Source organism: Verticillium nonalfalfae, assembly GCF_003724135.2.
Source record: "Verticillium nonalfalfae strain VnAa140/NRRL 66861 chromosome Unknown scaffold_116, whole genome shotgun sequence".
In the NCBI taxonomy this organism is placed as follows: Eukaryota; Fungi; Ascomycota; class Sordariomycetes; order Glomerellales; family Plectosphaerellaceae; genus Verticillium; species Verticillium nonalfalfae.
Window position 1 is genome coordinate 73,775 of NW_021167341.1, and position 21,254 is coordinate 95,028.

The following is a 21,254-nucleotide window of genomic DNA, read 5'->3' on the forward strand; positions in this document are numbered from 1 at the left end:
TTGTCTGCGAGCTGTTCGTTTCATGGCCCATCGCGTTTCCAGCTGCAAGACATGGTCTAGTCCAGATCTGTCTGTCATAAAGTACACAGACGATGATCATCACGAGCGTCCTCACTGTCGGGGTTAGTCAGCCAATGTCGACCGACGTCCTGGAAAGTCGGGACCAAAAGCGGTGCACCGCCGTTGATGTTGTTATCTTTTTACGGTAGACTTTTGTGCACCTGTAGCTGAATTATGCTGGCTAAGCCACGATCGAGCTCAAGGGCCCACTCAGTCTCGGCTCAGGCTAAAAGCAGCGAGTCTGAGGTTCTGCTGGGCGTGGGCCTGACGTGTGCAAGGTCCATTTCAGCCAGTCACCGTCGAGGAACACCTCGCCATCTCCCAAGTTTCCCTCCATCCCAGAGAGCCCAGTCCCCAAAGTCCGAAGTCCCCCATAGGCAGTGTTTCCTGAAGCGGGCTCGTCCATCACCCGACCCTCCGATTCCATCACCACCAACACTACGACTACCACCTCTTGCGCTCCGTCAACGACTCCTCGCCCCAACCATCCCCCCCCGCGATACAAACGGATACTTCCACCTCCTATCTGCAACCTATCTTCCGTGCCCATCGCCGTCGACCTGATCAGCCGACACTTCCAACTCCCAACCCTCCGCCACTTTCTTTCCTCGACCCTATCCACCAGATACCATGGCTTCCCGTGGCGGTCCAGGCGCTCCCGCCGCGCGGGGCTCCAACACTCGCTTTGCGCAGTTCAAGCTTGTTCTTCTGGGTTAGTCACCGTTTGCTCATTTCGGGAATTCATACATCATCGCTGACACAGTTGGTAGGAGAATCCGCCGTTGGAAAGGTAGCCCGCCCCAGCCTCGGCGGAGATGCATTGTACATGTCGCTGACCTGCCACAGAGCTCCATCGTCTTGCGATTCGTCAAGGTGAGCACTCCCCCCAAGCGCTAGAGTGATGTACGACGACCAAGCCGCTGACTAGATGTCCAGGACCAATTCGACTCGTATCGGGAATCGACCATCGGCGCTGCTTTCCTGACGCAAACCATTTCGCTCGACGAGAACACAACAGTCAAGTTTGAGATCTGGGATACCGCCGGCCAGGAACGCTACAAGTCGCTCGCCCCCATGTACTACCGCAACGCCAACTGTGCCGTCGTCGTCTACGACATTACCCAATCCGTATGTTTCCCCCACCCACATGCCAACTGGCGCGGATGTGAAAAAGCCGGCTAACAGACGGTAGTCGTCCCTCGACAAGGCCAAGGCCTGGGTCAAGGAACTGCAGCGTCAAGCGAACGAGAACATCATCATCGCGCTGGCCGGCAACAAGCTGGATTTGGTCACCGAGCAGCCCGACAAGCGCGCCGTCTCCACGGCCGATGCCGAGGCCTACGCCAAGGAGGCCGGTCTGCTCTTCTTTGAGACATCGGCAAAGACGGCCGAGAATGTCCGCGAGCTCTTCACGGCCATCGCGAAGAAGCTGCCCCTGGATCAGGTCGGCCCTAGGCACGCGCGGCCAGGCCAGCGACAGGGCGTCAGCCTGACCCCCGAAAACCCGAACAACACCATGGGCGGAGGCTGCAGCTGCTAAGCAACGTGCTGTCCTTTTCGACTGGTGACAGGCGACTGCTGTTTGCAGAAGTTCTCCTTGACACGTGCGTGAGGGGAGGTCACGACAGAGAAAGGAGACGTTGGCTCTCTCTCTCTCTCTCTCTCTCTCTCTACCTACCTACACATCACAACGACAGCTTGCTTCTCTTGGCGGGCAAGCCAAGCGAAGACCTTTCGGACACCAAACAGGAACACAGCGCAGCCTCGGACGGGGTTGTGTGGAGGGTGGGGGGGACATGATGGCGTTTTTTTTTGCCCCGACATTTTAATACCGACACTGCATTTTGATCTGTGACTTACCTTACATTCGCGTCTTTCACGAGGGCCGCCATGGGTTGTCAGTAGTAAGCCGTAGCGGCCCGGGCTCGCTATAGGAACGGAGGAGCACACAGAGAGACACAACTCTTCCGGGGGCGAGCACACGCGGTGGGGCAATCGAGGGCCCCCTCGCGGGGAGAGTGAGAGAGGTGGAAGCGGCGCATCCTTAGCATTTTGGGGATGTACAGTATGCGATAGAGGAAGCTACTCTTAGGCGCAAGACACGGCAATCTTTGACATGGGTATGGTGTGCTGTGGTGTGCTGTATTGTTAATGCTGGCGATGGATGTCGGATCACAGCATGGGAAGACGGTACGAGAAAGATTGCGCTGGTCGATTGCGTGCTGGTGATTCCTGTCTGTTTCGACGTAGACAGCCTCGCCGGAGCAGAGCCAGACGCAGCAGTGAGGTCATCCCGGTTCCTACCGTCCGGCAGCAGCAGGAAGCGCTAGCCCTGGCCCGGTCACAGGCCACAGGCCACAGGCCACAGGCCAGTGGACAGCCGCCAGCGGACAGCCGGGCGGCGGGCCAGCAGCCAGGACCAAGCTTGATTAGCCGAACTTCATCCTGAGCTTTTTTGTGCCTGGGCCTGTCGTCAACCTCGCGCGGACCATCACATCACCTCTTTCTGACCACCCCCATCACCCATCATCCTCTACCCTCTACTCCGCCCTTACCGGCCACCACACGCCCCCATGTTGCGAACATCGATTCGGTCAGCAAGGGCGATTGGCCGCGCCCCTACTGCGTCCGCAGTCGGCCGCCAATGGCATGTCGCCGCCCTCCGTGCCAGCTCCAGGCACTTTGCCGACAGCAGGAAGCCCGATCCTGTCTCCCAGCCCGTCAAGCTGCCGACCATTGAGACCAACACAGCCAAGGAGAGCAAGCCTCCCAGACTCGTCGATCCCGAGCCTACCATTCCCGCCGACAACATTCCCCTGACGCCGCCTCCTCCTCCGCCTGCGACCAAGCCTCTTCCCGACACGGTGACGTCGACAACCTCAACGACGACGACGACGACGACGCCGCCTCCTCCCCCCCCTCGGGCCGCGCCTCCGAAGAAGGGCTTCTTCCGCCGTCTGAGGAACCTTGTGCTGACCCTCGCCGTCCTCGGTGCTCTCGGCTTTGGTGGTGGTGTCATGTACTCGAGGATCAATGACAACTTCCACGACTTCTTCACCGAATATGTCCCCTTTGGCGAGCAGGCCGTGCTCTACCTTGAGGAGATGGACTTCCGCAGGCGCTTCCCCAACATCTCCGACAGGATCAGCAGGACCCGCGACACCGGCGCCCAGGTGACCATTCCTGCCCAGAGCGGCGCCTCGTGGAGGGTCGCCGACAACGGCCAGCCCACTGGCCGCCAGTCGAGCGCTGTTGATAAGTCCTCGGACAAGGTCGCCGCCGTGAAGAAGCCAGCGCCTCCTGCGGCGCCCGCCCCGACCCCCGAGCCCAAGCCCGCCCCTGTCGCCGAGAAGCCTGTCGCTCCCGTCGAGGCCCCTGTCGAGGTCAAGGCCGCCCCCGTCGCTTCCAAGCCCGCCAAGGCCCAGTCGACCGAGGCGTTCCGCGCCCCCGAGGTCAACGAGCCCTCGAGGCTGCCGCCCATTGCGCCCATTGACCCCCTCAAGGTCAACGACGCCATGGAGCCCCTGGTCCAGGACCTCGTCCACATGCTGAACGACATCATCACCGTCGTCAACGCCGACAAGGCGCAGGGCCGCTACGGTGCCACTATTGACAAGGCCAAGACCGAGCTCAACAAGGTCGGCGGCAAGGTCAAGGACGTCCGCGGCGAGGTCGAGAAGAAGGCCGCCGAGGAGGTCCGCCAGCGGATCAACGATTTCGACGCCGCCGCCGACGCCCTCGTCAAGCGCGTCGAGGCCGCCATGGCCGCCCAGGAGGCCAACTGGCGAGGCGAGTTTGAGGAGGAGATGAAGCGCGTCAAGAACAGCTACGACGAGCGCGTCAAGGTCCTCCTCGAGCGCGAGAAGCAGCTCGGCCACCAGCGCCTCGAGAACAGCCTCCTCGAGCAGGCCCTGGCCCTGAAGAAGGAGTTCACGGGCGAGGTCCGCAAGCGCGTCGAGGACGAGCGCGACGGCCGCCTCGGCAAGCTCAACGACCTGTCGGCCGCCGTCGCCGACCTCGAGAAGCTGACGGTCGGATGGAACGACGTCGTCGACACGAACCAGCGCACGCAGCAGCTGCACGTCGCCGTTGAGGCCGTGCGCGCCAGCCTCGAGAGCGGCAGCGTCCACCCGCGCCCCTTTGTCCGCGAGCTCGTCGCCCTCAAGGAGATTGCCGCCGACGACGCCGTCGTCAACGCCGCCATCGCCTCCATCAACCCCTCGGCCTACCAGCGCGGCCTGTCGACGTCGGCGCAGCTCGTCGACCGCTTCCGCACCGTCGCCGGCGAGGGCCGCAAGGCCTCGCTGCTGCCCGACGACGCCGGCGTCGCCAGCCACGCCTCGAGCTGGGCCCTCAGCAAGGTCATGTTCAAGAAGCAGGGGCTCGCCACCGGCGACGACGTCGAGAGCATCCTCACCCGCACCCAGACCTACCTCGAGGAGGGCGACCTCGACGCCGCCGCCCGCGAGATGAACGGCCTGCAGGGCTGGGCCAAGACGCTGAGCAAGGACTGGCTCGGCGAGGTGCGCAAGGTGCTGGAGGTCCAGCAGGCGCTCGACGTGAGTTTTTTTTTTTTCTTTTTTCTTTCTTTTCTTCCCCTCTCTCTCGTCTACTTCCGCCATCATGCACGAATGGGAACAAATGCTGACAATCACAACAGGTCATCTCGACGGAGGCGCGGCTGCAGAGCCTGAGGGTCGAGTAAAAAAAGGGGAGCTGTGGAGACTAGGAGGAAAGCGCTCAAGTTTCTTATGTTTGGCTGTACATTCGATCCGGCGAGGGCTGGATGCGGCTTTCTAGATGGGCTCGAAGCGAAGGGCCTGTGTACGACATAGCAATAGACTCGATGAACACGGGTTGTTTGGACTGTTTGGTGACTGGTGTATTACTGGGAGTATGGTGAATATTGCAGGTTCCTGACAATGTTGTCTGCTGGGTAAGTTCACTCTCGTAAGCGATGGCGTGTTGATCTCGAGTAGGGCTGCAGCTGAACCTTAAAACTTGCCATCACCACCACGGTCGTCCTCACATTCGTACGGTGCATCTACCAGCGCTGTGCACTTGCTATGTGGCGTTGTAACCGAGATGTAATACGATGGTCGGCTGTGAAGACGTCTGACAACGCAGCATGGCCTCAATATCGGTCAAGAAGACGACCCAATCCCAATCCGTACACCTCGAATTGCCCAAGCACTTGCCTGCCGGTGCGCCTAAGGCATTGTGACCGGTCAGTTAAGGGTGCGCGGCCGGGACAGAGCCTTGTGTGATTCACCCACCTCGGGTATATACTATGTATTGCAAGCTGCGTTCCGATTTCTATTGTAACCTCTTCTTGACCCTTCCCCCTCAGAGGACTTCTAGAGGAATGTTTATTGTGGCCCACAGTGGCCTCGATCCCTTCAACTCGTCAACTTGCCGTCAACTTGGCATTCTTCAATAATTGTCCACCTAACATGCCTCTCTCTCGCATTCCCGTCCGGAGCTGGGAGAAGGATAAACCGGACTCGCATCGGTCTCTATCATCGCTAGAAGCGACTCCATCGACAACGGCCAGCATCTCGACTGTAGGGATGACCCTTCGTCCGCGGGAACCTCCTGGCGAGGAGCGCAGTCGGTCGCGCGTCCCAATACCGTCACTGAGGAACAGACTCGGACTCCGCAAGAACAAAGTGGCTTCTAGCCCACACACGCCAGAACTTCAAGAGCTTCTGACCTCTGCAGCTGTCGATACTACTCATTCCGGGGCTCGCGCCCAACCTGCTGAAAACCACGACGGGGATGTTGAAGCTTCGGTTGAGCCAGCTGAAATGATACCTGCAGACACCTCAGGAGGAGTGTCTACAGCCCGCGCACTGCCAACACTTATTCACGAGATGACCGAAGAGCCGCAGCCCGAAAAGTCTATTGCTCGTTCTCAACAATATACAACAACTGCGAATACCATACCCGAGAAGGTGAAACGGGGCCCACTGAACATCTGGGAGGAAGTCTACCATGGACTTGACCCTGACACTCGGCAGTGGCTCGGAGGCATCTCTCACGCAGACGACGAGAGCCAGGCATTGGAGATTGCAGATCTGGTGCGCCAAAAGGAAGACACATACAAAAACTCTTCACCAAGATTAAAAATCAATAACAGAGTATTCATATGGAGAGACTACGCCAACCGGGTGATCACCTGGGTCACAACTATTGGGAACATCTCGGTCAGTTTTGCCCCCGCTCCGGCAGGCCCGGTATGGTCTGCCCTCAAGGTGCTGCTCAATGCACACGTCTCTGGATGTGAAGAGATGACCATCCTTTTCGGTCTGGCTGCCGAATTCCTCGCCATCGTCCGGAGAGGGCATGTATATCGGGTGTGTTTTGGCCTCGACTGTCAGCTCGAACAGGACGAAGTCAAGATGGGTCTTCGAAAAACCATTATAGAGACTTACACAGAGGCCCTCAACTTACTCTTTGTCTCATCAAAGCGCTTGGGAGAAGGGGGGTGGAAGCAGCTGCTGCAAGCCCTCATAGATCCCCACGCAGTGGAGAACGCCCTCTCTGGATTGGAGAAGCTAAAAGTCAAGCTTGATAGGGAGGTTCAAGCCTGCAATGTCCAGTTGAGCTCCGCTACCAACCGACAGCAGCAGAGTCTACTCAACTCGCTGAAACAGCCCTTGCGACGCATTGATGAAGACGTGCATAAGTGCCTCAGAGAGATTGAAGCTTCTGCGAAGCAACATGTGCTCAATAGCATCAGCAACATACGAGTACATGAGCATCATGTAGCAAAAAAAGAAAACAGAACCAAAGACACATGCGAGTGGCTCGTAGTACACAGAACGTTTCTGGCGTGGGAGAATTCGAGCTGGTCATCAACGCTCTGGCTCAAAGGCGGGAGTAAGTTGCGCCCCAAATCACTTTCGAACTCAGTCTCACACCAACTGACACGTGACCGATACTTTTGTTTCCTTCAGTGGGCGTAGGCAAGTCATTCCTGACTTCGAAGGTCATCGATCGCTACCTCTCGGTACCCCCAATGGGCGTGGACTTCGGGTACGCATCCTCTCATAGCGATGAAGGCTTTGCCTTCTTCTACTGTGACCGATCGATCTCTGAACGCCAGAATTCAACCGACATCCTGCGAAGTCTGGTTGCACAACTAGCGCGCCCTTCGACAAACAAAATTTCTATCCATCCGCAGATAGACGAGCTTTGCGGGCACCCAGACGCAAGCCGCCCAGCACTAGGCATCGCCTCATGCAAAGAAATCCTGGTAGATCTGATCAACACGTATCCTCGATCCACTCTGGTTTTGGATGCCTGGGACGAATGCGAAAGGAAGTCGAGATCGGACTTGATCGAGGCATTTCGTCACCTCGTAGACTTTGCTGATAAACCAGTAAAGATCTTTGTCTCCAGTCGTCCAGAAAATGGGTTTCCGAGGCTTCTCGATTCAGGCGACCTCATGGTCATCAGCAAGAAAGACAACGAAAACGACATAGCCAGGTACATCGACGAGCAGATAGCGAAACGCCGGGCCAATGACGACTTTGAGTGGTCTGAGGATCTTTACAGGAAGGTCAGGGAAACACTCCTTGCTAAGAGCGGAGGAATGTACGTATCTCTACTTTCCTGTTGATTTGGTCTCGACGAGAACGATATTCATTAAGGCGAGTGACTCTTCAGCGTACCTATACTTATGAGCTCCGTGTCACACAGGTTCAAGTGGATTCAGCTGCAGTGGGAGCAACTGCTTTTGCCAAACGCTATGGCGGGAGTAGAAGAGCGACTTGACGCTTTGCCCAACGATCTGTCCACTGCATATAGCAAGATATATGCCGCGCTTAGCGATCACGATCAGAAGATCTTGCGTCGAGCTGTTGTTTGGATGACATGGCTCAATGATCCTCAGATGTTCGTGCCATTTCAGGAGATCCTATTCCATGCCGTGCGCCTACACCTCGTCACCACGAAGAGCCCCAGCGGGGAGGTGTTGCGGCTGGGGATAGACCCGGGTCCCGTTTCTGTCCAGAGTCTGGATGCAATATGTCGCCACTTCCTAGTTCGAACTGGGTTTGGCAGATTAAGTTACAGCTACGCCCATGTGTCAGTCCTCGAATTTTTGGAATGCCACCATGCCGACTGGTTCGACCGGATTGATGAACATATCGGGACACTCATGATGTTGGCCCTACAAGAGTGCTATACGCGTTGCCAGCTGCCAATCGACCAGCCAATGCATGTTTGGGTTCACAGCCGTCTTCCTGATGAACACGACATCATGGATCCTCGACACAAGTTTCAGTTCGTAGCACGGTCCAGTTGGCTTCATACTGCGATCCAGGTCCATAGGAAGGGTACCCCAACTTGGCAATTCACGGAGGTTTTGACTCGATTACTGGGAGGAGCATCTCCCAAGGCCGTCACTCCTCTGCACTTCGAGAATTTAAGGAAGCTGGAGCTATTCAGTTACGGTCCTCGACACAGCTTATCGCAAGCGACACCAACAGCTGTGGCTTGTGTTGCTGGATCTGTCGCTTTTTTGGATGAATGGGCTCGCCATGGCGGCACGGCTCGCAACGAACCAGGGCTACTCGCTAGAGGCGCCCAAGGCGGGTCGATTGCAATATGCTCTCGTCTCGTTGCTTTGGGCTTCGACCCCAATGGATGTCTGGAGGATGTCCCTCAGGACTGGGGTTCGACACCGCTTGCGACCGGTACTTTTTGGAAACATGTGGAAGTCGTCGAGTTTCTACTCAAACACCGCGCCAACCCGAACGCACCCACAGCGAACGATAAACTCCCACCCTTGGTAATTGCCGCGCGGCAATGCCGCGCGGCAATGCCCATACTTCTAAATGTAGGCGCAAGCACTGATTATCTTCTCAATGGGCGGCCGCATTCGGTATTGGCAGAGGCGGTGGATGCTTCACTGCGGTTTTCCACAACTGTATTGAGTTCGACAACAGTCTGGAGAAGCATGCTGGAGACGCTGCTTGCAGCCAGAGTGGACGTGAACACCGATCAAGAGCCATATGGAAGCATAGTAGCATACGCTGCCGGTAAGGGAAGCCTCACTATCTTGAAGCTCCTTGTCGAACGCGGTGCTGACGTGAACCGGCCTTTGCGAAGTGGTTGGTACGGCAGCGTGCTAGCTGCAGCTCTTCTGCGGCCCGTATTCGACGAAGAAACCATCAGATGGTTGATCGAAGAAGCGAAGGCAGATCCAAGCCTTCTCACATTGAGCCCGCCTCAGCAACCGGTCTGGGCATTTTGGTTCAAGTGTTGCCTGCCTAGGTATGAAGCCTCTCCCGTCGTTTCGGAGCCTTCTGCTGTGATACTTCGAACTAATGTTGATAGTTTCTCTGATGGACCCAAGTTGCGGTTGCAGGGAGCCGGCTCCTGGATCATCAAAAGTTTAGCCAGGGCACGACATGTTCCTCTTCAGATAATGCGGGATGTGGGATATCCAGCGGTACTGGTTGACGAGATGGAACGGCTCAGATTAACCCCCGGAGAACTATAACCAGACTCGGTACATCGAAGACCTTAGACCAGATACATGCAAAGATAAAGTTGAAATAAAAACTTACAGTTCGGCCACCAGATGCTTTGATGTTGATTTGGAATTCTACTGCACGCTGGCATAAAACAGGTTCGACATCGTGCTGAAGCTGCCATGCGGGTCCCGCATGGCTCGCGAGTTGCACAGGCCACACGGTGATTCCATATGAGGTGCCTCACATATTGGGGACTCACTGGACGTCTCCGCCAACTCCCAAGTCACCAAACACAAGAGCCACCCCAAGCCCATACTTCCATGACCAGAAAGGAACGCCTGGTGCTTGCCATCATATAGAATTCGCTTCCGAGGAATGAGGCCCCTCCAGGCAAAGGTCCACCCCCAGGTAGCTTTCACGATATCCCTCACACGCCCGTCACTCCACCTCGAGACTCGTCTTCGGGCAACCCGCACAGCTGGTTCTTCGCCCATTTCAACTTCCTCTCCCTCACCTTATCAATTGGGCTTCCAATCCAAGAACCCTTTTCACACCAGAAGCGCCCACCACAGAACCACCAGCACCATGGCGATCCCACGACCCCGCGACTACGCCTCGGCCCTCGCGCACCTCAACCTCCTCATCCCCAACCGCTCCATCACCGCCCGCCTCGCCGCCCAGGCCCCCTCTGGCCCGGACCCGAACCTCCTCGCCATCCCCGAGATGCTCGACTCCCTCGCCCGCACAGGCCTGACGCCCGCCTCCCTGCAGCCGCTCCGCGTCGTGCACGTCGCCGGCACAAAGGGCAAGGGCTCCGTCAGCGCCTTCCTGACAGCCGCCCTGACGGCCGACGCAGCACGCGGCGGCGGCGTCGCGGGCCGCATCGGCACCTACACGTCGCCGCACCTCGTCACGCCGCGCGAGCGCATCGCCGTCGGCGGCGCGCCCCTGTCCGAGGCCGCCTTTGCGCGCTACTTCTTCGACGTCTGGGACCGCTTCACGGCGAGCGCGCGGGCCCGCGGCGAGCCGGACGCCGACGGCCCGGCCTCGAAGCCCTTCTACTTTCGCTTCCTCACCGTCATGGCCTTTCACGTCTTCCTCGGCGAGGCGTGCCGCAGCGTCGTGCTCGAGGTCGGCATCGGCGGCGCCTACGACGCCACGAACGTCGTGCCCGCCGAGAGCGTCACGGCTGCCGTCGTGACGAGGCTCGGCGTCGATCACGTGGGCATGCTCGGCGGCACGAGGGAGGAGATTGCGTGGCACAAGGCGGGCATCATGAAGAAGGGGCGGCCGGCGTTCACGAGGCTCGTCGAGGAACGGCCCTCGGTCATGGCCGTCCTGCGGGAGAGGGCTGCGGCGCTGGAGTGCAGCGAGCTCGTCGAGGTGAAGGACGCCGACGTCGAGGCCTGGGGCGGCGTCGAGAGCGGGCTGCGGGGCGAGTTTCAGAGGTATAACCAGGCGCTGGCGGCGCTGGCGGCCGAGGAGCACCTCTGCGCGCTCGAGGGTCGCACGTCGGCGAGGAAGCTGTCAGACGTGAGGCCGAGCGTGCTGGAGGCTCTCAAGAGTGCCTCTCTGAGAGGCCGCCACGAGAAGATGAGCGATACGGAGCGGGGCATCAGCTGGCTTCTCGACGGTGCGCACACGACTGACAGCCTTGAGGAGACGGCCAAGTGGCTCGCCGCTGAGAGACAGAAGCAGCCCAAGGCGGGCATCGTGCTGCTATTCAATCAGCAGGAGCGTGAGGCAAGCGAGCTGCTGCTTCACTTCCTGGCGACTTTGCGCAAAGAGATTGGCGATGCCGACGACAAACTATTCAAGGCTGCCGTCTTTTCGCGAAACGACGCGAAGAGCGATGAGGGAGCTCCCGATGCTGACATTACTGTGCAAGAAAGCTGCCGCGAGGCCTTTGCGTCAGTATATCCAAGTGTACCAACACACATCACGCAGAACCTCACATCAGCCATTGAACACATTCGTGGGTTCAGCACACCAGGCGACAAGACGGAGCAACAGACGGTATTGGTGACGGGCAGCATGCACCTCGTCGGGGGCGTCATTGGGCTGCTGGAGCCGGAAGGTCTAAAATAAATCTACCACCTCGAAGAGAAGATTCACATCACATGAACCACAGGAGAAAATCACAGGGCCTCAGCACCCTCGAGAATACCGAGGGCGCCGCCCACAAGATGCAGACTCCCCGTGACCAACGCCTGCACAGGCTCCTCTTTCGAGTCTCGCCCGAGGTTCTCCACAAAGTTCAGGGCTTCCTCGATCGTGGGGATCACGGATATCTTTGCGGCTGGATCGAGGGCCTGCCACTTTTCGGCAAAGCTCCGCTGCACAGTCAACGCTTCGATGGCCTTGGGATCGTACTGGTTGTTGACAAAGTCTGGAGCGAGTTAGCAAATGGAGCCAGCGGAATGAGAAGATTGACATGACCAACCCTTCTTGTACCCCGTCGAGTAGGTGACATTGGTACAAAAGACGACATGGTCAAACGAGGTACCGTCGGCACGTTTGATGGTGTCGTGAATGCCATCCAAAAAGTCGATCGCCTCGGTGCGACCCTGCTGGTTGAAAACAAGTGCCCTCTTTCCTGGCTTCTCCTTCGTCTCGCCGGCGAACCACTGCGACGCCATCTTGAGACTGTCCGTCGTGTGCGCGCCGTCGAGGTGCCAAGTGACACCTTCGGCAGGCTTGACCTCACAGCGGCCCCGCCACTCGACCTGCTCGAGGCCGTCCACGAAAGCCTGCGGCAGGGAGTCCTCCTGTCGCTTGAACGACGGGTCGATCTTGGCGAGCGCCGCCTCGGCCAGCGCCACGGCCAGACTGGCGTTTCGCTTCTGGAACAGGGCATCCGGGCGGATCTTGACACGCTCCAGCCGCGGGTCGACGCCGACGACGGTCAGGTTCACCCCCTTTTCCACGGCCCGCTCCTGCAGCACCGCCGCGGCGCCCTCGACCTGCTCGACGGTGAAGGCCGGGGCGGCCGTCTTCATGATGCCGCCCTTGTGCCACGCAATCTTCTCCACCGTGTCGCCCAGCGCAAAGACGTGGTCGATGCCGAGCGTCGAGATGCCGGCGGCCACAGGCAGCTGAACGATATTGGTCGCGTCGTATTCGCCCCCGATGCCCGTCTCGAGCACGGCGCAGTCGACGCCCTCCTCCATGAAGGCATGCAGCGCCAGCAGCGTCATGTACCGCGCATACACGGGCTTCGTGCCCGCAGGCAGCTTGTCGATCTGCTCGCGCGAGCTCTCGAGCCTGTCCCAGACGTCGAAGAAGTAGCGCGCAAAGAGCGCCTCGGCAATGGGCTTTCCGTTGACGCGGATGCGCTCGCGCACGGCGACGAGGTGCGGCGAGATGAGGAGACCCGTCTTTCGGGGCAGACCGGTGGCGGCGCGGTGGCGTGCGAGGATCGAGTCGGCGAAGGCGCAGGTGGTGCCCTTGCCCTTGGTGCCGGCGACGTGGATGACGTTGAGGCGGTTCAGGGCGGAGGGGGTGTAGCCGAGGCGGGCTATGTAGGTGCGCATCTCGAGGATGGCAGCCTCATCGGGACGGATGCCGGCCTTGCGGCGGGCTTCGACGACCTCGAAGGGGGTCTGGAGGGAATTGAGGGCGTCGATGGCGTCCTGCTTGCTGTCAGCACGTAGAGCTCGAGGTTCGTGGACAGAGGAGCCATGTGAGGTGGTGGGTGGATGGCGGGGAGGCACACACATTGTAGGTTCTGGTGGTGGTAGCCATTGCGCGTATCAGGGCGTGCCTTGGTGTGAGGGTACGGGGGAGGATCCGCGGGACTCGAAGACACACATGATGCATCAAGGCAACGACGGCTGATGCAGGTGCAGGTGCGAGTCCAGAGGCAGGTGCCGGTGGAAATGCAGGCAAGTGGAGGAAAAGTCGTGGGGAAGTCGCTATGCGCGTCGCGCCCGAAGTCGGATGCAGCTTCCTTCCTACCCTTGGTGCCTTTCTTCAATAAGGTACCTACCTACCTTACCTCAAGACAATGCAGGGCAGGTATGGCGGGGTCCTGGTGACTGCCGGGCGGGTGCGACCGGCTGGCTCCTTCCAGTGCACCCCTCCTGCCCCTTTGGGCCACCATGCTGCACCACCTGCCCGCTCTCTTATCTCTCGACACCACAGGCCCGAGATGTGACCCCCTCCTCTTCGCCTGCTACAGGCGGCATAAGATTCTCACTGCAGCCTACATAGATGTTTCTTGGTACTGTCCTCTTTTTTTGAAGCCTGCGCACCATGACCGATACATACGAGCTGTGGGTGGGCGGCCGAGAACAGCCGGGCACTGGCGAGCTGTAAGCCTCCGTCTTGATAGGTCCTCGACCTTGCTATCGAGCCACTCACTCATGCTCTGTAGCATCCCCATCGAGGACCCTGCCACTGGAGACATATTTGCGCAGTAGGCGACTCCATTCCCATACACTTGTCCTGCAGACCACTCAACGTTGAAAAGCTCACTACTCATGCTCTCAGCTGCCACTCGGCCTCCGCCGCAGACGTCAATGACATCGTAACAGCCGCTCACGAGACCTTCAAGTCAGGCGTCTGGTCAAAGGCACCCCGACAGACACGCGCCGATGTCCTCGATGCCGCCGCCAACCTCTTAGCCACTGCCATTCCGCAGCTCATACCGCTCGAGGTCCGCCAGACTGGCCGTGCCATCCGCGAGCTTAACGCCCAGGTCCCCACCCTGACCAAGTGGTTCCGCTACTATGCTGCCCTTCTGCGCACTGAAGAGCGTTCGGTTCTCCCTACCTTTGGCAAGCTGCACAATTGGGTTGACCGTGTGCCCCTCGGTGTCGTCGTCCAAATCACCCCTTTCAACCACCCGCTCCTCATCGCCGTCAAGAAGCTTGCGCCGGCTCTGGCTGCCGGCAACAGCGTCATCATCAAGCCCAGCGAACTCACGCCGTTGACCACTCTACGGCTGGGGGCTATTTTGCGTGAGGCTGGTCTTCCCGACGGGGTGCTTACTGTTCTTCCCGGATACGGCGCCACAACCGGCAAGGCGCTCGTCGAACACCCCCTCGTGCGCAAAGTGGATGTGACGGGCGGAACAGCGGCTGGCCGAGCCATCGGAGCCATTGCTGGGAAGAACCTGGCCAAATTCACAGCCGAGCTTGGCGGCAAAGCACCGCTCGTCGTCTTTGACCAGGCCAACGTTGATGTCGCCGTCAACGGTATCGCCTTTGGCTCCTTCATTGCTAGTGGACAGACGTGTGTTGCCAGCACGAGGATCATTGTCCAAGAGAGCATCTACGACGAGGTATTGGCCAAGCTTCAGACCAAAGTCGAGTCCATCAAAAGACGTATGGGTGCACCGAGTAATTCTGAGTCTATGATGGGGCCACTGGTCTCCGCGAAGCAGCTGAAGAACGTCGAGGATTTGGTCAACGATGCGGTTGTGAACGGCACGGCTGCCATACTCGCGGGGGGCCGTCGCATGACAGGTACGGGCTCGGTTGACGGCACCGACTTTTCCAAGGGCTACTACTTTGAACCCACGATTCTAGGCGCAACCAGTGGATTGAAGGAGCTTTTGGCAAGTCGCATCTGGAAAGAAGAGGCCTTTGGCCCGGTCATTGTGGTGGCCAAGTTCAGCACGGAACAGGAAGCTGTCGACCTGGCCAACGACAGTGAGTTCGGTCTCGGTGCAGCTCTGTGGACCAAAGACCTGTCTCAAGCATTCCGCGTTTCGGGGCAAATCGACGCTGGCATCGTATGGGTGAACACGCACCACCGCAACGACCCGAGCAGTCCGTGGGGGGGAGCCAAGGGGTCCAGCGGCGTGGGCAGCGAGAACGGCCGGGATGCTTTCTACGCGTACACCAAGATGAAGAGTACGATTATCAACTACGCCTCGACGGAGGAAGCGCTCGCCGCCGACGATTGGTTCCGGGAAGGCACTGGAGATGTGAGGTATGGATAGTTGGAGACTTGAACCAACATTTTTCCGAGTCTCCTGAATCTATAAAGAAATACTCCTTGCTCGCCCCATGTACTTGCCTGCCTAGACTCGGATCTTGAGAGACGGACGATCCGACACGTGCTACCTTCCAGCAAACGATGTTGCGAAACAGCACGCATACAGCAGGCCGGAAAACACAATGAAACCCCGGTAACCCCTCCCCACTGTCGCACTGATCATCTCACCTCCTATGGGAATGCCTACCAGGCAGGCCACCGCAGCGACCGTGAACGCCGTGGCGTGATATCGCCCATACTTGCTCGTCTCACACAGCCTGCCAATGCACACTGGGCTTATGCTGATATTGTTGCCGCTGCCGAAGCCAAACACGACGCAGAACATGACGATCCCCCCCGGCATGGACGAACCTGCCGGCAGCCAAATATCAGGAGGACATGCCAATACTCTATTCAGGTTAATTGGTGTCATTGCCATCGTGGTGGTGAGTCCTACCAGTGCCAAGGCTTAGCAGCACCACGGCGGTGACGCCGCATACGCTACCGCCGAATACCAACCAGCGCGGCCCGTGCTTGTCAAAGAGAAGCCTGATGTAGATGCTGCCGCAGAAGAAGCACGGGAAGACAAAGGTCGAAAAGATCCAGCCGATCTAGCCCTCGGTATCGTCCTTCAGTTGGTTCGCGCTGACTTACTTTGTCTCGTCCAACGCCAGCCACCCTGCCTAGCGCGACGAAAGCTGATGGAGCAGACATGAAGCTCATGAGCCTAGAATAAGGGAAATCTACATATCTTGACCACAGCATAGCACCCTTCTCACGGTACACAGCCCCTTTGAAATGCTGAGCAAAAGTAAGCCACCTGAACCGAGGCCACAGGGACAAAAGTTGAATTGCGTGAACTGGGAATCGAACCCAGGGCTCCCCGATGGCAACGGAGAATTTTACCACTAAACCATTCACGCTTGATATCCTGAGCAAACTCTTGGATCGATGCAACCGTAACCGACGGGTGCCATGATAAATCGCGCGGGAGCCAAATATCTGGTCTGGAGTCGTGGGATCACGGTGGGTGGATCACGGTGGGTGGATGAGGGCAAGATGTGGGGCTCGAGTCATGGTCGCATGGGCCGGCCCTTTGTCTCGATCTCTCCACATGGAAACTTTTCTGCATCTTCGGGTCCGTCTGACGCGAGCGGTAGCAACTCCGACGGCATGATCCCAACCTCAAGACAACCCTTCATCAACTGGTCGGTTAGCTCAGTTGGTTAGAGCGTGGTACTAATAATGCCAAGGTCATGAGTTCGACCCTCATACTGACCAGCGATATCTTTTGCTCGCATCCATGATCCTTCGATTTCCTTTTTTGAGAGCCTATGTTAACCTCAAGGCTGTCTCTCTTTGCTCGTGCCTCTGCAAAGAGGCGTTGTGAACCGTCGGGCTCCAGTGCAGCTTTGTAGGCACACACTAGAAAAGCGGGACGGGTACGTAAGCAGATGGCGAGTCCTTCTACCTCGCTGAAGGCAGGCTCATGCGCTGCTGTGTCTACCTCTCAGCACACCGAGACTGGTTGGTGGTACCTTGCAAGAAGCCCGAGACCGACTGACTGTCGAGCTCTCAACCCCCTACACACCCTCCTCCATCGCATCACCGACCCTCCTTCGAGACAGGCCCAGCATGCCTCTTCCCGTCGCAGCGAAAGGTGAGCAGATATGATCATATGTCCGCGAGCGCATGCCCCTTGCAGAGATCAGCCGTCCCGAGCACCAAGTAGTCGCTACCCCGCTGTCATGTCGCTTCTCTCTGGTGCTTGTCTGTTAGGTCTGCTGCCTAAGGTGGCGGGACGGGGGGAGGGTGGCGAAGGCCATCGCTTGACCTGTCTTGGTCCGTCCGGGCAACGACTGGATTGAACAGAATCGTCCACGCAAGCACCTTCTGGTTCTGTATTCTTGTGTTTATCTGATCCTCGAGATTTGCTTCGTGTCTTCTCCCTCCTTTGCACTCTTTGACAGTTGGGCGCCCACTTGCACTCATTCCCCGCCGGTCTTCTTCCCATACATACTCTTTACATCCACCCACGTCACCATGCCGCCTGGTATTAACCATGGTGCTTTTGCTTCAGCCGGCGTCATCGCTGTGTCCGTAGCTGTCGCCGCAGCCATCGCCATTTACGAGTCCCCTGAGCTCCGACGCTATACCGATGACATCCGCAGACGCATCGCCATGGCCCTACATTCGCTGGGCGAGGGTGTTGAGCCTGGCGAGCGCCCTCCCATGTTCAACCGGCCTGAGGATGCCCAAGGCTTCCTCGAGTCACGCGGCGGCGTCGGCGGCCAACCCGGCGTCGATGCCGACGAAGAAACCCGCCGTCGTCAGCGAGAGGAGCTGATGTACTGGAACGCCATTCACCTGTCCAAGCTCGAGTTCCAGAAGAAGGCCGACGAACAGGCATCGCCCGCCGCCCAGCTGCCAGCCGCCACCGAGGGCTCCAGCTTTGACGACTTTCTTCGGCAAGACGCCAGTGGCGAGAGCAACTCATTCGTTTTCAAGACAGGCGCAAATATTAACGAGGGCGAGGCTCAGGTCCGACGCCGCAACGAGGGCGCCCGCGGCCTCGCTGCAGCGGCGGCGGTGGCGGCGCTCGCCAACCCTTTTGACGACGAGTACCGAATCGATCCTGTGGAGCTCTTTGACAACGCCAATAACGTCGCACCCCATCACGATGATTCCATGTCAGACATTTACAGCGCCACGACCCGCGATGCCGATGACGCCCCTCCCAATCTCTCTGTCGCCCTCTCCACCGCCACGCCGGACCTCGTGGATGTGACCACTGACAATGACACGGCGACAGAGCGCTCGACCACGCTCGACCGCGAGCTTGACCAGGACGAGTACATGACGGCAGGCCAGGACCAGGATGACCATAGTGCCTCCGAGGCGTACGCTTCCATTCAGGCCTGGGCCCAGGGTTCGAGCTCCAACTTTTACTCGCCCCTGCCCATGTCGCCCGCCGCTCCCATGTCCGAGCCCGAGATGGTCAGCGAGGGTGTTTTGACGCCGACCGACTCGGTTTCGCTCGCCGGCTCCGGCGAGGACATTGCCAACGACACGGTGTCTTCCAAGGGTGGCGACAATAGCCGTCCGTACGACGTTCTCAGCGAGAGTGAGGGTATGATGACACCAGCGAGCTGGTCCGAAGTCGGCAGCGTCGTCAGCGAGAACGACATGCAGCACAACGAGCCTTTGCGCGCATGAGTTCGCGACCAGGCTCGTCATACTCGTGCCTGCTTCTCTGAGGAGTACCAGGCCGCCTCATGAAAGGCGGAGAGTCGGGCGATCAGCAAAATGGGCATTTCAGGCGGAATACGGTGGAATTGGGCTAGGCGTTTGGGTTTTTATGGTTTAGGCCTCGGTATTGGTCCTCGGTAGCGGTGTATTCAGAGTTTCATTCGTCGGTGCAAACGCTACAAGACATTGTTTCCCCCTCTCGTCGTGATTCCCTCCAACGTGAGTAGGTGACTCTCAATCACGCACATAACATACACGCATATATAACGCTTGCTTTCTAAATAATGGGCAACTCTACTTGCTTACCTACCTTGCGTCTTGTCCATCTAGTGTGCCCTCGACCGCCGCGGCCCCGTCCCTCAGCCCCAACCTCACATCATCATCCGAAATGTCGTCCTTGTTGACAATGACCGTCTCATCGTCCCTCACCTTGTCGGCGTAGTCCCCCCACAGCTGGTCGACGGGCCGGCCGAGCAGCTCGGTCCAAAAGGCCTTTTCGTGGTACTGGGCGGTCCTCAGCTTCTCGTTGAGGCGGCGGACAGTGCCGTCGCCGAAGCGGCGCTCGAGGTAGTCGAGGAAGTAGGCCGTGTGCTGGTAGCCGCCGTCCCAGCGGCCGTCCGTCTCCCGCTTCCAGTGGGGCGGCGACAGGCGGCAGCGCAGGCGGACCCAGTCGGCGACGCCCTCGATGAGGCCGCCGGGACAGGTGCCGCGGGCGTTCCACTGGTAGCAGTGGACCAGCTCGTGGGTCAGGACGCCGGTGATCTCGGCGGTGCGGCGGTCGGCGGGGATGCCGGCGATGTAGGAGAGCGAGAAGTGGATCTCCTTGTGGTCGGCGTCGAGGTCGGAGCCCGTCGTGTAGGCCACGCCGGGCATGGCGCGCAGGATGACGGTCACGGAGCGGGTCGGGGGCGCCGTCGTGTCCGGGGTCGAAGGCGTGCTGTAGAGGAGGCGCAGGACGTTGGCGATGGCGTCTTGGAGGAGGGTCGAGGCTGTCGTCGTCGCGAGGAAGGCGGTTGCGCCGGCGTGGTTGAGATCGCGAATCTCGAGGCGTAGCTTGGGGGTGGGAAAGGGGTTTTTGGAGGCGGAGGCGGCGGCGGAGGCGGCCATGGCGGTGGATGAATGAGAGGGAGGCTCAGACGGAGACGGAGATGCAGACGAGGATGGAGTTGAAGACGAGTCGTCTGTGTCAGGACGCGGGACGGGGGTGCAGAGGGGCGCAAACGGGTTGGAGATGGCTGGTGACTGCGAAGCGAGCGACATGACGGGTTCGAGGATGGAGGTTGAGAGTCGCCGCGGATTGGGGGTCATCTGGGATCGAGGTTCCATCGGATGGCACGATGAGGCTTGGAGACCGAGGCTGGTGAGCTGAGATGGGGCCGATTTAGTGGTCGTCACTACAACTAGCGTTTCGAGGTGTGGCACAGCAAGCTACGAACAGATCCGCTGAACCCGCTAGAATCTCGTGCTGATGGGCGATGTGAGGAATGAGCGTGGAGACAACCGACATGTAAAGAAAAGCAGAAGTGCTTTGTGAAAGATGGAAGAACGAAAAAAGAGGAACACGCGCTTCCGTCTCGAATTCGCCCCCCCCTCATCTCCTGTCTGCCTCCCCTCTCTCGTCTCTCTCTTTCTCTCTCTCTGTCTCTCCCCCTCCTGCGGCATAAGACCCTGCTTGCTGCCCAGAGCTCCAGACTGCTCGTGTCCCTGACTACCTGTGGCCCGGCGATCGAGGTCCCTGAGTGGAGGTGGAGGGGCAAAAGTGGCTGATGCAGCGCCTCCAGCTGCGCGCTAGCCTCTGCTCCCCCGCACCTGCCACTGACCTGGCAAGCCTGGAACTTGCTGCTAGGTGCAGCTGCTGTGAGCGGGTAGCGGGTACAGGAGCAAGAGTAGGGAGGGAACAGGTAGCAAGGGGTAGGTACCTACCTAGGTGCAGAGGTACAGACGGCCAAAGCTCCACCTCAAAGCATCGATAAGATAGGATCGTGGCGCGGATGCAGCCAATGACCCGGTCGCGCCTGCCCCGATCACCATGGGCACGGAGCAACACACGAGGGAGGGGCGGCCGGGACCCCCTTTGTTTTCCATTCGACGACGTCGTTTGCTGTGGCCTGCTGCGTTGCGAGCAAACAACAGACCCCAGCGAGAGGTTAAACGTCACTTGCAGTCAACAACAGCGGCCCCGCCATCTCGCTACGTTCCCGAAGCACACACCGTCGCGTTCGTGATTGCCCTATCCAATTCTTCAGTATCCTCTCTTTTCGCATTGCATTGCATCAACCAACCCTCGCTCGGTCACTGGTGAGTCCATGCACAAGGTGGTGACCCCCATCGTCATATACCCATCCCAGACAACACATTCCTATGCCTGCAACGTATCCTCGATGCGCATGTGCCAACCCTGCCTAGGTCCTTCCACTGACATTGACCTCCCACCGCCGACAGGACCCCTCCATCGCATACACGCTGCAACCCCTTCCC

At 58.9% G+C, this 21,254-nt stretch overlaps 7 protein-coding genes and 2 non-coding genes across 9 annotated transcripts; 6 read left to right on the plus strand and 3 right to left on the minus strand.

Moving 5' to 3' along the window:
* Positions 1 to 690: 690 nt before the first annotated feature.
* Positions 691 to 1,600, plus strand: YPT52 (GTP-binding protein of the rab/ypt; the record flags this gene model as incomplete). The annotated part of the gene is made up of 5 exons (XM_028635193.1): positions 691 to 772; positions 831 to 850; positions 907 to 933; positions 997 to 1,188; positions 1,253 to 1,600. 5 exons carry the CDS (start codon positions 691 to 693, stop codon positions 1,598 to 1,600), a joined length of 669 nt encoding a protein of 222 aa, XP_028492247.1.
* Positions 1,601 to 2,633: 1,033 nt separating this feature from the next.
* FCJ1 (Formation of crista junctions protein 1) lies at positions 2,634 to 4,765 on the plus strand (the record flags this gene model as incomplete). The annotated part of the gene is made up of 2 exons (XM_028635194.1): positions 2,634 to 4,619; positions 4,721 to 4,765. The coding sequence occupies 2 exons, from the start codon at positions 2,634 to 2,636 to the stop codon at positions 4,763 to 4,765; spliced, it is 2,031 nt and encodes a 676-aa protein (XP_028492248.1).
* Positions 4,766 to 10,130: 5,365 nt separating this feature from the next.
* D7B24_000948 (uncharacterized protein) lies at positions 10,131 to 11,633 on the plus strand (the record flags this gene model as incomplete). The annotated part of the gene is made up of 1 exon (XM_028635195.1): positions 10,131 to 11,633. One exon carries the CDS (start codon positions 10,131 to 10,133, stop codon positions 11,631 to 11,633), a length of 1,503 nt encoding a protein of 500 aa, XP_028492249.1.
* Positions 11,634 to 11,683: 50 nt separating this feature from the next.
* On the minus strand, positions 11,684 to 13,289 carry MET6_2 (methionine-synthesizing 5- methyltetrahydropteroyltriglutamate--homocysteine methyltransferase; the record flags this gene model as incomplete). The annotated part of the gene is made up of 3 exons (XM_028635196.1): positions 11,684 to 11,934; positions 11,989 to 13,177; positions 13,263 to 13,289. 3 exons carry the CDS (start codon positions 13,287 to 13,289, stop codon positions 11,684 to 11,686), a joined length of 1,467 nt encoding a protein of 488 aa, XP_028492250.1.
* Positions 13,290 to 13,799: 510 nt separating this feature from the next.
* On the plus strand, positions 13,800 to 15,492 carry D7B24_000950 (uncharacterized protein; the record flags this gene model as incomplete). The annotated part of the gene is made up of 3 exons (XM_028635197.1): positions 13,800 to 13,858; positions 13,921 to 13,962; positions 14,037 to 15,492. The coding sequence occupies 3 exons, from the start codon at positions 13,800 to 13,802 to the stop codon at positions 15,490 to 15,492; spliced, it is 1,557 nt and encodes a 518-aa protein (XP_028492251.1).
* Positions 15,493 to 16,379: 887 nt separating this feature from the next.
* On the minus strand, positions 16,380 to 16,450 carry D7B24_000951. Its single transcript has one exon. It is a non-coding gene; the product is annotated as a tRNA-Gly (tRNA).
* A 284-nt stretch (positions 16,451 to 16,734) lies between these two features.
* Positions 16,735 to 16,808, plus strand: D7B24_000952. The gene has a single exon. It is a non-coding gene; the product is annotated as a tRNA-Ile (tRNA).
* A 762-nt stretch (positions 16,809 to 17,570) lies between these two features.
* On the plus strand, positions 17,571 to 18,743 carry D7B24_000953 (uncharacterized protein; the record flags this gene model as incomplete). The annotated part of the gene is made up of 1 exon (XM_028635198.1): positions 17,571 to 18,743. The coding sequence occupies one exon, from the start codon at positions 17,571 to 17,573 to the stop codon at positions 18,741 to 18,743; it is 1,173 nt and encodes a 390-aa protein (XP_028492252.1).
* A 339-nt stretch (positions 18,744 to 19,082) lies between these two features.
* D7B24_000954 (uncharacterized protein) lies at positions 19,083 to 20,102 on the minus strand (the record flags this gene model as incomplete). Its single annotated transcript, XM_028635199.1, has 1 exon — positions 19,083 to 20,102. The coding sequence occupies one exon, from the start codon at positions 20,100 to 20,102 to the stop codon at positions 19,083 to 19,085; it is 1,020 nt and encodes a 339-aa protein (XP_028492253.1).
* Positions 20,103 to 21,254: the final 1,152 nt, after the last annotated feature.